This window comes from Malaclemys terrapin, chromosome 4 (assembly GCF_027887155.1).
Source record: "Malaclemys terrapin pileata isolate rMalTer1 chromosome 4, rMalTer1.hap1, whole genome shotgun sequence".
NCBI classification, from domain to species: domain Eukaryota; kingdom Metazoa; phylum Chordata; order Testudines; family Emydidae; genus Malaclemys; species Malaclemys terrapin.
In genome coordinates this window covers 8,752,503-8,766,586 of record NC_071508.1, presented here as the reverse complement: position 1 = coordinate 8,766,586, position 14,084 = coordinate 8,752,503, and the positions used below count along the sequence as shown (strand labels likewise).

Genomic DNA, 14,084 nt, shown 5'->3' with positions numbered 1-14,084 from the left:
AGGCAGTGAAAAACCTCACAAGGGAAGACAGCAGTGATGTGACAGAGAAGGAGGAGTCAGTGGAGGGATAACAAGAGAGGGGTGATGTAGCCAAAGTGACAGGCTAGGAAAATGGCTTTTGCAGTAGCATTCTGATGGTTAGGAAAGGTGTCGGAGCCCATTTGTCAAGGCCAGAGACGAGGACGTTGCAGTACTCAAGATGCAAGATGATGGACAAGAGTTCTGGCTAGGAGGGTGGATAGGAAAGGCTGTGTCTATGCAGGAAGAATCGGCAAGTTTTAGACCTAACCTGGAGGTGAGGATCCAGAGAGGTCTGAGTTGAAGATGCTGCCCAGGTTACAGGCCTGAACACCAGGCAGGAGGGTGGTATTGTCCCCAGTGACTGAGAGACAGACAGATATAACAGCCGGGATTTTACAACCTGAGTCTGTGCCACTAAGGGGCAGCACCTCAGGGCACTGCAGAGCTCCTGAAAGATGCTGAACTGCAGGTGCGCAGCACCACACAGGATCAGGCCCACTACTGGTTCATTGTCGCAACTACAGCATCATGTGATGCGTCTAGCTTGCAAAAAGGGATGTAGTAATAAACCATAAATCAATAAACATTTATTGTGAGCACAGAATCTACCTCTCAGTCCAAGAACAGCTTGCTCAGCTGCTAAGAGCAATGGGAGGGCAAGGGACCCTGACTGTCCACAGACCAATTCTGGAGCACTGCTCAGACTGCATTGTGGCAGGGCCATTTCTGCACACACCAACCCCCCAGGAGGGGCTCGTTAGCTGCCTCGGTGCAGGTACGCAATCTACAGTCAGCAGCTGGTAGTCTAACCAACCAGTGTCCCCAGGCTGCTGTGGGAGCTGCTGCACCAAATGCATCAGACACCAGCGCACAGCTGCTTTTACTGGCAAGAAAGCAGGCGACTGAGCGATCCCAGCTGTCTGGGGTGGGGCAGGGGGTGGGTGGCACTGGCGTGGCACAGGCAGGTCTTTTATGAAAGGCAAACAGAGGGTGTAGCTTACAGAGGGGGATTTCGATTGAATGTAACAGCACCCAACACTGCCTGCTCTTGACACAAGCCAACACACCCCAAACGTGTCATGGGATCAGGCTACACGACGGAGCCACAGCATCACGAACTACGTGCGCCCCCATGCATGCCCCCGTCCCCAGCAGTGGGACCCCAGGGGGCTCACAGCATGCCCTCTAGGTAAAAAACCTGGGGCCCAGTCCCAGCTGCATTTCTCCAATCTAATGCCAGCAGAGCTGTGTCACTCCCTGGGGTGAATGGCATGAAAGCAGCATAAAGCTGGAGGGACACAAGTGAGGAGGCCGGCCGGCCCCTGGGCTCTGTCACACAAAGCACGGGAGGGCGCGTAAAGGCCAGGCAAACCAGGGGTGCACGTCCCCTGCAGACAAACCCTGACAGAGCAGTTCCCGGAGGAAGCTTGGGGGGGGGGGTAGGCAAGTGCCCCCCTGGGTGAAATGTACCCCCAGTCCCACACGCTCATGCCTGGCTGCAGTTCAGCTGGCCTCTGACAGGCTTTGTCGAGAGCTACGTGGCCTGCCTGCTGCATGGCACATCTGCTCTCCCGTGATGGGATTTGCACGTGTGGCCAGCGGCGTGTCACACTTCACGCCAGCCATGTCACGGGGAATCTGACTAGCAGCATGTTGGAGCTGCAGATGGGAGCAGCCTGGGTGTGAGATACTGTATTGACATAGGTGCCCACAGAACAGCCTCCAAACCCGCCTCACCCCAGGGCCATCCTGCTTGTGTGCATGGCCCCCTGCAGGTGGGCACTTCAGGGAGCGATGTCACAGTGGGAGTGTGCGCTGATTGGTCCGCTCTCACGTCACTGCGAGACACCAGCCCAAAGGAAGGCGGGGCATTGTACTTCTACAATATAAGGCACACCCACCTGCAGCAAAGCGACCCTAGAACCCTCCCTTTCTCCCGGCTGGACAGTCCATTTCGCTGAGGCACAGGGGAAGCGGGTTAGGAATGAGACACCCTTCCCCATGGAAAGCTGCACTCCATGGCAGGCATGAGGAAGCTTTAGCCTACAACCCCTCACCTGATGAGAAATGCACCCCGGACTTAGCTCTCCTCCTGCCCTCTCACTGGCAGAAAGCTTCCGGCCAGCTCTGGAGAGGCACGACAATAATACAAACAAACAATAATAATAAAGAGCACTTCAGACATCGGTATGGCAGAGCCTGGAGGGTTGCTGTCTTAGCTGGCAGACCTGCTATGGCTTCCCAGATCCCCAGCTCAGCCACTGTGACGATGGGCAGAAGTAAAACACTGTCACACTGCATTTGCTCCTCTGTTTCTATTAAACATTGTCACTTGCAGTCTTGCGGAGAGGGCACAATTCTCAGCCCGTATGCTCCTCAGTGCGGGGACTCTCTCACTGCACGCCTGTCCAGCACTCAGCACAACGGGCATCAATCCTGACTCCAGAGCCATACAAACAAACAACAATCGATATTCTGCACTTCTCTGGAGCCTGTTCCCCAGTATCTCAAAGTGCTCTGCTAACTTTGAGCCTCACACTGCCACAGTGAGATAGGTAACCCATCTATCCATCAGCAAAGGTGCCTATTACCGGGGTATCCAAGTGCCATGATAAAGATGAACTGATATTTCAGAGTTCACTTCTGCCAGCATTAAATGCAGCTGCCCCTGGGGTGGAGCAAGATGAGCTGTTTAACAGCTCACAGCACCACTGCACAACAGCTTCAGACTTGAAGAGAAGCGGGATTTCCAGATGGAGCTGCAGGGGGGATTTGAGGCAGGCAAAGCACAGTGATGCTCTCTCCCCTGCTAAATTCCCATTCAGATCCTTGATTTTTCTAGCTGACTTAATGATCTGTTTGCAGTATTAGCCAGCAGCAGCCGGCAGCACGCCTTTGGTGTGTAAACAACACTGCAGAATGGACTGGGAACACGCTGCAGCTGCATTTACCCGTGCACTTTGACTAGGGGAGAAATACCTGATATATAACCCTAAGTGCATACAATGGAACAACATCTGCTTTTATATACTGTAGCACCTTTTGCACACCCCCCAAAGCACTTTAGCAAAGGATCCCTGCATAAAAACCTGCTCAGCTTATCCTCGATTTTATTCCAGCTCACGAACGGTTTGGCAAAGGTTTATGCCTTCACAGTTTTAGACACTGACCAGGGCAACCAGAAGCCGTTGAACAGGGTTAGTATAGGCTGGCCATTTGCTGTGTAACTGCAGTTTTGCCCAGCACATACTGCTCTCCATTGGCTTATGAAAGCCCATCCCCAAATCCACTCTTTCCTACAGGCCTGGTGACAAGCAGGAGCAGCCATGCAGAACAGCCATGGCTCCTAGCCTTGTAGCGTTAGTTCAGTTGTCTCTGGAGTCTACACAAAAGGTGCAAACTGCACCTAAACATCGGTGATGGGCACGTAGCAAATCAAAGTCTGATAGATAAACAGATACAGAAACTGCAAACACTGCTTGATTTATTCCTTGGTTAACAGATTGACCCAAACTATCAAACTCTGATAGAGAAATGGCTCCAGAGATAATCTGATTAGAGAAAGAGTCAGTCTTGTCTCGGTGACAACAGGTAACGCAGAAGAAAAGTCCTGCAGCTGCTGCCTTCCCTTTACTGCACCAACCATTATAATTATACTCAAGGCTTTATCGTCTTTACCATACAATCTGCAGGCTTTTGCTTGGGGCTTGGATCCGACTTTTCACACAAGATTGTCTGGCTCAGTCTGTTCTGTGCTGGATTGATAAATGACCCTATGTGGTGCAGAATAAGCAGAACTACCATTCCCCAAGTCAGTGATGGGCTAAATACCCGAGTTAACTGGACGTACACCGGAGAGGGGTTGTGTGTTCCAAGTGCAACATGTAAACAAGAGCATCTAGAACCCAGAAGTCCAACTGGGCATCTGGTTAGCTCAGTATCCTCCCTCCACAGCATCCAGCACCGCTAATGGAATAGCCCATTATGTGGCAGCGTGTTCCTAACCCCCCCGTCAGTTAGTGACTGGGTTATGCCTCGAATCAGGAAGGTTAATATCCCCTATAAACATTTGATGCTCTCTAATGGAACTGGATCTTCTCATTATCCATATAAATGTCTAATCTATTTTTAATCTTCCCAAGCCCTTAGCTTCATTGACACTTTGCAGTGGGGAGTTCCACAGGAGAATGTTAAACATTGTGTAAAAACATACGTCCTTCCACCAAAGGTTCTCTTTTCATTGGGTGTTCCTTGTTCTCGCATAATGAGAGAGAGTAAAGAGAAGGGCCCAGTTTACCTGCTCTACACCATTCCTTAGTGTAAACACCTCACTAATGGCCCCCCATTCATCTTCCTTCTGACCTGCACAGTCTCTTCCTTCAGCCTGTCCTCATATCGCACTCTCCCTGCACACAGCATTTTCATTGCCCACCTCTGGACCCTTTCGCCTGGTGCTCCATCCTCATGCAGGAGACGTGACCAGATCTGAGCCCAGTATTCCAGGTGGCTGCCAACAGATTTGCTTAGCATAGGTCTCTAACTCAAAACGTGTAGCAGGCAGGCTAAGACTGTTCAGAGAGGCACTGAGGCATACCACAAATAATAAATAATAGTAGTTGGGAGAAGTTTCTTATGAAAGTGAAGGCCCCAGACAGATTGCAGCTGCTTGTACTCAGGTCAATATGCAAATATGCTCATTTGCTGGGCTGGAGAAGTTCTGCAGTCAGACATTCTAGAATTAGCACTGCCAGCTCAGCTGGGCACTGACCAGTGTGCTGAGTGCTCTGTAGGCATACACATGGCCCTGGCTTGCCCCACGCAGGGACCAGTGAGCAGAGGCAGTGGAAGCAGCTATTAACAAGCCCTCTGCTCATGTTTCAATCTGCTCAGCATGATCCTCTCCTACAGCCAGGTTCACATACAGGATGTAGCTCCAGTCTGAGCTAGGAACACTGCAGTGATTATCAGACAGAGTTTTGAACCCTCAAAGGGGTATAATGCTGCGAACGGTTAAAATGGGACAGGCCACGGCAAGGAAAAACTGCCTGCAGTTCTCCCTGTGTGTGGGGGGGCTAATGGGGTTTTAAATGGCTGATGGATAAACACCGGGTAGCAATGTGCCACTGTAACATTAGTGACTCGAATTAACATACAGGTACGTAGCCCAAAACAGCAGTAGGTAGACCGACAGACAGACACACACACACATACATAATGGATAGAAACTCCAATGCAGCACAGCTGCCTTGCTTAACACGCACAGATAGGATCAGCCCAGTGCAGGGCACAGAGCCAGCACAAACTGCTCCTATGCACATGGGGAGCGTGCTGGCTGCAGTGGGAAGCAGGAGCAGCTGAGTGGAAGGTGGTGACACCATCCTCCTGCAGGCTCTGCAGGGTTCCCCTCTTCTGTACACCCCCACCCCAGCATCTCCTACTGTTGAGAGCAAGGTCCGAGAGCCCTAAGCCCACTCATTGCACTGCCCTGGGGACACAGATGTGTTATCTTGCCTCGGGCAGAAGAACCCATTAGCTCCATGCTGCCCTGCTCCGGCAGGGGGATACAGGCCCTCTCTTGGCAGAGACCAGTAGCAGTCCCCAGAGTCTGCAGCTCAAACTGAGAAAATTAATGCTGGGCTAATCTCAAAGGGTCCCAAGTGCCAGGTGGGGTTAGAGAACTGTCCGCACGCTAACAGTCTCTGAACCAGGGCTCCTGGGTGTGGAAATGCTTGTAGGAATAGCATTCTCCAGGACTTCCCAGTGCCGCTCTGCTTGGAGACACCACCAGTGTCACGGGCTGGGTGAGACTCCAGTAATTCCACTTATGGCCAAAACCAGGGAAATGTTACCCTGTCCACCTCCTAACAGACTCACTTCACCCCTTCGGCGCAGGTTTAGCCTAGGGCTTGTTTTAAGCCAACAATCCCTAATACTATGCTCTACAAATACACAGACACTCCAATAAGGAGCTGTGAAATAGAGACGTCAGTTCCGACTGGCATGCTAACAGTGTAGTGCTGCGGGCAGCAGAAAGATGTAGACAGACATGATATCTGGCAGAGCTTTTACACATGGCATGCACTGTGCAAACACACAAAGCGGGAGACAGGCGATAGCACGCGACTCTCCGCTGCCCTGTACGCTGGCGCCTTGCACGGGTTGTGCTGAACACCAAAGGCCCCATTACTAAGGCTACAATGACTGCCCTGCCAGCCTGTTCTGAGCACATCCCCTGGACCAGCCTGCAAGACTGGCAGGATTTGGGATGCTCTGGGACACAATGGGGGCCCAGGCACCACCACCATGTAAGTGTTAAATAATAACAATAGTGATGCTTTTAAATAAGATGAATTGTTTAAAAGAACAAGAAACAATATAGCAAAATACTTACCCCTCCCAGGGATCACGCCACTGGACTGAATGAATCTGGCCCAAGAAGTCTGTGAGAACTGCCTAACGCAATCTGCGCAGGCTGAGTACTGGTGATGGCAGAACGTTCTCTTTAAAGATGTTAAAAGACGCTCAGCAGCTGACAGATATTGCTGAATACGGATTCTGCACTTTGTGGGCAACCTGCCGCATTCCAAAAAAGGATAGTGCTAAAATACAGCGTTATAACCTCAAAAGAGGTTGCCTGGTTGATCTCGCCCAACTGTGGAGGTGGGGTGCAAGGATTCCTCTGCAATGAGACATTTAATCTAGAAGCCCCTGGAATAACCAGCTGATAGGCAGAGAGATGCAGGAAATTAACCTCACTTAAAGGGTGAAATACCCCTTTGTTGCTGCAGCGCCCAAGACTCAGTTAGTCTCTGAAATGCCCGGGTGTCCCTCTAGTGTTAGCCGGCTGGCAAGGAAGAACTGGGGACAGATGTGAAACTACAACTGCACTTGCTTTTGCTAGCAAACACATACAGAAAAGTCTATTAAACGCCTCATTAGTTAAACAAATCGATTCAAGCCCTTCCTGTCCTCCTTAAATAGAGATATGGACAAACACTACAGGCTACTCTGGTCGTTGAAACCACTGCTGTGTTTACTACAGGTATCTAACTTGTCAGTACAACCTGGGACTTGCACAGAAACTTTAACAGACAAGACTTCTCTGCAGCAGGATTGTCCCTCTGTTATTTGCACTGGTAACATCCCCTCCCTCTCCATTCCCATTCTAGCTGTCCTTGCAGCTGCTAGCTTCAGAACTTCCAACTTGCAACAGGTTCCTTGGAATTTCCAGACAGAACATGACAGCAGAACTACGGGATGGGGGTCAATGGCAACACATACACAGAGACAGAGACACAGCCCCTCAGCTCCTGGCAAGGGGATTATCAGTGCTGCTAGCTACACATCTGTGCCAACTCCAGTCCCTTTGGAGAAGTCACCTCCTATGCCAGTCTGCCTTGGCTCTTGGTGTGCAGTAGCTCTCTTACCTACGGGAAGAGCTCAGCCCTGCAGGGCAAGGGTTACTGTACCTGGCTCCGAGATACTCAGGCTCTGGTCTGAAGGCAGGAGGAGGAATCCCCTGCAGGTGTCCAAATCCAGGCTGGGCAGGCTTTTCTTCCGGCACAGGTCGGTGACAATCCGAACTGCCTTCTGACACCGGTTGTCCTCCTTGGTGGCACTCATCTCCCAAACTGCATCCTTCACTCTCCCCCTAGCTGACTGTCTAGGAAAACCAAACTAGGGAAAGAACGTATTTATCTCCAGGAGCGCACCACCACCCACTCTGCCTCCTGGTGCTCCTGTGCTGTGCCTGGCTGCACACTGCCCCTGAGACGTCAGGGAGCTGAGCCCTTCTCAGAGTTAGGACTTGATTGCCAGAGGGCAGCTTCCTGTGATCCAGCCAGTGTCTGATTGTCTGATTGCCTCTGAGATCAGATAGCTCTGTGCCGCCAAGGCGTGTGCCAGACAAGGAACCTCCTACCAAATTCAGTTTGATACCTTCCATGTTACATTTTAAAGCTGCAGCCCAGAGCATTTTTTTAACCTCTTACTTGCTGCACCTTCTCTCTCAGCACGTGAGGAGACATTTCCCCTGCCCAGGTGCATAGCTCAAATCCAAGCCTAAGAGCTTCTGTGCACAAAAATGAGCGTTGGAATCCTCCAGCCAGGAACAGCTTGTCACCAGAATTAGCGGAAAGCAGGGAGTGTGCTACACACTGCTTCCAATTGCAGAGAGCAATACACAGAAAGAAACAGGTTTTATTTACTGGCTTGTGCCAGTGCTAATGTACCAGGCTATGGACAGCGATAGGGAGTGCGGCCGTTGTTATGTTGTGTAATTAGACGATTTTTTTTAAATGTCTGATGGTGTCACTTTTGGACGCCTATTGTAATTTAACAGATAGGTCATGCAGCATGACAGAGCTACTCTAATAGAAAACACATTTGTTAGGCATGAGCAAAGAAGCAGATCACATAATGAGGTAATTACAATTATCCTCAGCGGAATCATTTCTTGCTGCTTCTGGAGAGGAGCAGCTAATGCAAATATAAATGAAGGTGCTGGAGAGAAAAGCAGAGAGTTAGCTGGCTGGTGTGCTAAGCCTCCATCTCACGGCGGAATAGGAAGTGTGTCTGGATCCATGCCACTGTACTTGTCCTGTCCGGTAATTACTGGCTGCCGCTCTCCGAGCAACACCACAATGGGAGCCTCAGCTCAGGGCTCCACAAATGCCCACACAAAGCGTCAGGCACCTCTGCAGCCGTGTTTCCTCACACAGCACAAACTAAAAGACACGCTGTAGCCAACTATCAGGGCCTTCAACGCCCACTCCTGGGGGCACAGAATAAACTGGCACTGTTCTGCCAAATGGCACTGCAGATGGACCGACATGGGTTGCCTGGCATAGCTAGGGTGGAATAATTCTCAAATACTTAAACTGAAATAGACCTGGTTTAATCTGAAATAAGAGTGTCCACATTGGTTTGCTTCGGATTAACTAAAATCAGTTAAAAATCACATCGTTAGTTAAAACAATGCAGCTTGTTGTGTAGCCAAGGCCTCAAGATCTTGTAACACGTGCAACAGCCCTAGATAGTAACGTTTTTAACTGGCCTTCATGCTCTCATCTCCCTGATCAGTAACAGTGATGCTGACCAGGAGTTTAAGCTGCCCTGATGGTGAGATCTAGACTGTAGAATGGTCAGTCCCTAGGGCAGTAGTTCTGACTCTTTTCCATACAGTAACCTGGGAACTACCCCTCTGCATCTAGCCAGGAGCCCCCACCCAGCAGTGAGGGGAGGGCAGGGTGGTCACAATCCCCTGACCTTCTTTGTGATGCTGCTGGAGGTCATGACCCCAGGTTGAGGGGTGCCCCTACTCTGAGGGAAGCTCTGTCACTTGGAATATTTATTGTATTTTTTCACTGGGCTGAATAGAACACTAGAAAACGGGCCAGGCCTGCGCTGACCCCTGGATGTGGCCATTTCTTTCTCTAACTTCTCTCACCTTCTGTCTCAGGGGACATGGACGGCGAGTTCAGAGACAACTGCTACCAGAGCTATTTGCTGTGGGGCCCCAATAGAAAAAGGCAGGAAGTATCCAATGCTCTGTCAGGCCCATGGTCTGTGCCTTCCCAGGCCTAGAAAAATCCTTGCTCGTCACAGAATAGGAGGTATTTGCAACCCCCTGGAAGAGGTTCCAAATATTTAGTTATGTATAAAAACAATCTATTCCCAATTCAAGAGCCGCTTTTGGGAGGGATGCCTGACTATTTCATACATCATAAATGCCATCGGGGAGTTAACGAGATACCCAGAGTGAAAGGACGCACAAAAATCAGTCAGTCAGACAGCCACAGAGCATAACCAAGTCCATTAAAATGCACAATAAATCCCTGGAATGGCAGGTTAACAACTCCCTCCAAGACATGCCGTGCGGATTCTGTAATGGCAGTGACAACCGCCCCAGACTGAGGTGCATGTGCCAATCGAGTGCTGTCAGTGACACTGGCTCTGAGGTTCACATCCTGTGCTCAGGATTGTCACGGGCGCATTGTTCCTTGCTACACATCTAAAACAGGCGACACTGCGTGTACAATTCTAACTGTGCGAGAGGTACTGTTTCACCATGACAACGTGATACAGTGTTCCAACCATCCTGCCTGTGCGCAGGCTGCCATGACAGTGCGGTATGGAGCTCAGCAGCTAGTGTACCGCATGGAGCAAGACACCAAGCACTTCTCAGGTCAAAATTCCAGTTGCCATGACAACATGATTGAATCTGTTTATTGAGAAGCAGTGTCCTGTGGCTAGCCACACACAGACACTTCTAATGAGTTTCCCCCACCCTGGCCGGCACAGCCAGGAATATGCGCAGGATCAGAGACATTTCAGGAATAGTTTGCCATACACAAGGGTAAGACAGAACGTTTTCAGCACCAGCAACCTACTAGGGTCTCGTATAGAGCACACAGGACTCTGCAAACCATGCAGGGAGCCCAAACTTGCAACACTGGAAGCCGCATGGCAATTTGCCAGGAGCATAAGAGTCATGTGTAATTTGCATTAAAGTTTACATAACAGCCTCACTACACCCAGTCTTTATTTGCATGTTGAAAACTGCAAATTATCCACAGAGCTCATCCATGTAACCAAGCCACCGCCCGCGCCCCTCCCCATTGTTTGCATCTCGGCGTTAGTTAGACTAGACGCTCTTTAGGGCAGGACCTCTTGTTTTGTTAGGCGAGTTGTACAGCCCAAAGCACAGGGGGGCCTGATCCTGATTAGGGGCTTTAGGCTCCCCACAATACCAGGACATTTATAATAAAGTTCTCTCCCTGCAGGGCTGCCCACTGGGCATGGGATGCTCTCGACGTTGCATGGGCAGGGGGGGTACTGCTGCCTCCCATAGTAGAGGGCATATTCCTGTGTTTACACTGGTGTAAGTGAAGAGGGTCAAGAAAGTGAAACCAAATACACTGTGTCAGGAAAGGTTCAGAACAACTGCAACCCACTTTCTGTTCTCCCGGTCTGTGACTGAGAAAAATGCAGGGTGGGACAGGAGCTTGGAAGGAGGTTCGCCATTGCAACCAGCCAGGGGCTCGCTGGCCTTCAAAGCCTCCACAAGACACACACGCACACCGCAGGGGGATGTATGCAAGTCTGTGGCTCAGAGCTGTCTCCCCTCAATGCACAGCAGCTATGCCCCCAGGGTGTGCCGGACTCAGCCCTCCCGGTTTTAAAAAAACACAAGCTTGGTTTTCTTTACTGGCTGTGCCATCAGCTGAGCTGCAGTGGACAGAGTGTAGATGTGTGACCATATCGCTGGCTGTAAAAGAAGGAAACAAGAGACGGTATATACTGGTTATAACCAAACTGCACTCAGTACTTGATCCCTCTCCATTAGCGCCTCTTGTCTCTCTCTTCTGAGTCAACGGTTTCTATACACTTGATCTCTTTCCATTAGTGGGCTGGCACCTTCTACTCTCAGTGCTCCTCAGCACGCGGGTCTGTGGCCTTTGCGTCAGTTATTAGTGCTAGCAACTCCAGAATCAGGAGCAGCATGCAGACAAGTAATTAGGACAAGGGTTGGGGAACATCCTCCTGGGCTTCCAGGAGAACAACACACTCTCCAGGCTGATTAGATCTAAACACGTAATATCCTGGAGCCGCTCGGCAGGGCAGAGATGGAACATGTGCAACTGTTGGCCTTGTCAGCAATGATCCAGATCTAGGGGTTTTAGGCCTAGGGCTAGATTCTGCTCTGCAGAAGGAGGGTTTAAGCCATTTTTAAAAAAGAGCTGCAGGATCCAGCCTTAAGTTACGTCTTCTGCAATTCATGAACTCCTGTGCAGTTGAGGAGCGGGGAAGAGAGGCAGACTGTGCCTTAGTCAAAGGTCTGGGAAATGCATACAGAGTGGCAGACTCTGTCCAAACAATCAGTTATATATAATCTCCTCTTGTGAAGAGCGAAAAGCAGCCCAAGCCAATTGGGGCCCTTCCTACTGAAAGGCATGAGGGTCACACTTGTCCTTTTCTCAGTTTGTTTCTGGGAAAGGAGAGGTTATGCCCATGTGGGAAAGTGAGAATCAGCTGCTTGGTGAAAACACTGGAAGATCCTGCCCTCTTCTTCCAAACCTCTGCGTCCCTAGCTCACCTCTGCATCTATCCCAGCTCCTTCCCTGCTGCCCCCAGGATCCAGTCTGCCTCCAGCTGTGTGCAAGGGCTGAAGGCAGCAAGAACACCAAAACAACTCTCTGAAAGAGACATCCAGACATTCCCTTGAGCACCAGGAAGAGCGTCTAGAGACGCTGTCTATGCCCACAAACTCCCACAGGCCCTTACTGTCACTACAGCAGAACCCAGACGTGGTCCCCACAGCCAAACATCCATTCCTCGAGGTGACCAGTGAAGGCGTCTGGTGCCTCCATCTCCCCCAGGCAGGAACCATGACGCAATCTCAGACTCCCTCCCTGATCCGACCTATATGCCCAGCAAATGTCTGCCCTTGCACTCTGGCAAGCATCTCCGCGCAGATGTGCTCACAGTGTTTGGGGGAGCACAGCACCTCTTTCTCACCCCTTTATTGCCAAGTGCCTCAATGTTACGTTTAGAGAGCATTAAACAGAAGTGTCCACGCTCAGCACTGCATTTCCAGCTAGTCCAACTGAGCTCAGACTTGAGGATTTAACAAGTCTCTAAAACGTAAGGTGAAAACTGCCTAGTAGACCTGGGTAACCTAGAGAAATGCTTTGTATGCAACAATGCAGATCTTCAGATCACTTGTAAATAATCCCTTCAGCAGGACCGAAAGGTGAACTAATGAACAGAAAGCTCCGGATGTAATTTGCATTGGATATAGGGCTGCACACAATCTCCAGCAACCAAGATTAAAGACAGCCATATTCATAATGCAGCCAGAGAGAACAGGCTCACAGAAGGACTAGAGTTTTTCATCCTTAAAGTAATACATGAAAACCAAAGCACAAATCATTACAATGAACATTTGAAAGCGTATACGGGCAACAGAGAATCAGCAACCATACATTGTGGCAGTCAAAGCCAGTTCTTGTACCTTGAGCTCATTGACATCTATATCTTGCAATCTACATCTCTATAAACAACTGAGGAAAAACAGAGCACTAGATACAAAATCCATCAGAAACAATTGGCACAGTTGTTCTCCCTCACCCTAACCACTGAGTCTTTATGTTTTGAATATTAATGAATGAGCAATTTTAACGAGCATGCTGCTGGCAGCTGGCACTCTCAGTTGACTGGGGGATCATCTCCTCTTACCCAGAAAGCTGCATGTGGCACCACCACTGACTCAGCCCCTGGTGCTGTCTCTTGAGGCTCTGAGCTTCCCTGCAATGCTTGTTTGTACATAACAGGCCTTTGACCAAACAGGTCCGGAGTTCAAAGTGACAGGACAAAGCATGACTCATGCATCAGAGCAAAGACCCAAAGGGCTAGGGAGACTGGGAAAAGACGCCTGGGGCATACCAATGAGTCAGAGATAACCTTAGCAAATGGGTAAGCAACGTCCTTCTCTGAGATGCTCTAGGACACCACACTGGCACCGCTGCCCATTCCAAGTGTCACAGAGTCACCGTTCTCCAGGTTCCAGAGAGTACAAACATGGGGAATGGCAGGGAGTTTCTTTCCTGTGTGTATTTCACTCTTATGAGTCCCATCACCACACAATATATTTCCAATCGATCTAATGCCATGCTATGTTGTTTACAGGACACACTGGCACGAGCTGTGTTCGGTATGAGTCAGTACACTTTATGTGTAACGGGTCTGGTCACTGACATGGGAAAGGAATTGTGTCCTTCGTGGGAAGCCATTCATGATGTATGCTTGTCCACCTCGGCGCTTAGCTTCTTCAGGAAAATATCACATTTTGTTTGCCTTTGAATTACAATTTCTTTGAAACTGAATTTCTAAACTAACGGAGTCTGGAGAGGGAATAGCAGGATTTGTTTATGCCAGTTCTCACTAGTAGTGTAATATTGTTTATTCTCTCCATTGAAATGATAATTGGAAATGGCTCCAAAATGATTCATAGCTTCTGATAGTGAAAAACTACTCTGATCTGGGTCCTTTGGCAACATCAA

At 49.8% G+C, this 14,084-nt stretch overlaps 1 protein-coding gene across 3 annotated transcripts in view; it reads right to left on the bottom strand.

The window, feature by feature from the left end:
- Nucleotides 1-7,873, bottom strand: part of SYT6 (synaptotagmin 6) — an 84,525-nt gene extending 76,652 nt beyond the window's left edge. Inside the window, exon 1 of one of the 3 annotated variants that reach the window (XM_054024635.1) lies at nt 7,491-7,873. In XM_054024635.1, the coding sequence (XP_053880610.1) occupies nt 7,491-7,644 (154 nt within the window). In that variant the 5' untranslated portion in view covers nt 7,645-7,873. Of the gene's footprint in view, nt 1-6,412; nt 6,444-7,490 lie in introns of those variants that run through there. The other 2 variants (XM_054024637.1, XM_054024638.1) reach the window with 2 other exon arrangements.
- Between the last annotated feature and the right edge of the window lie 6,211 nt (nt 7,874-14,084).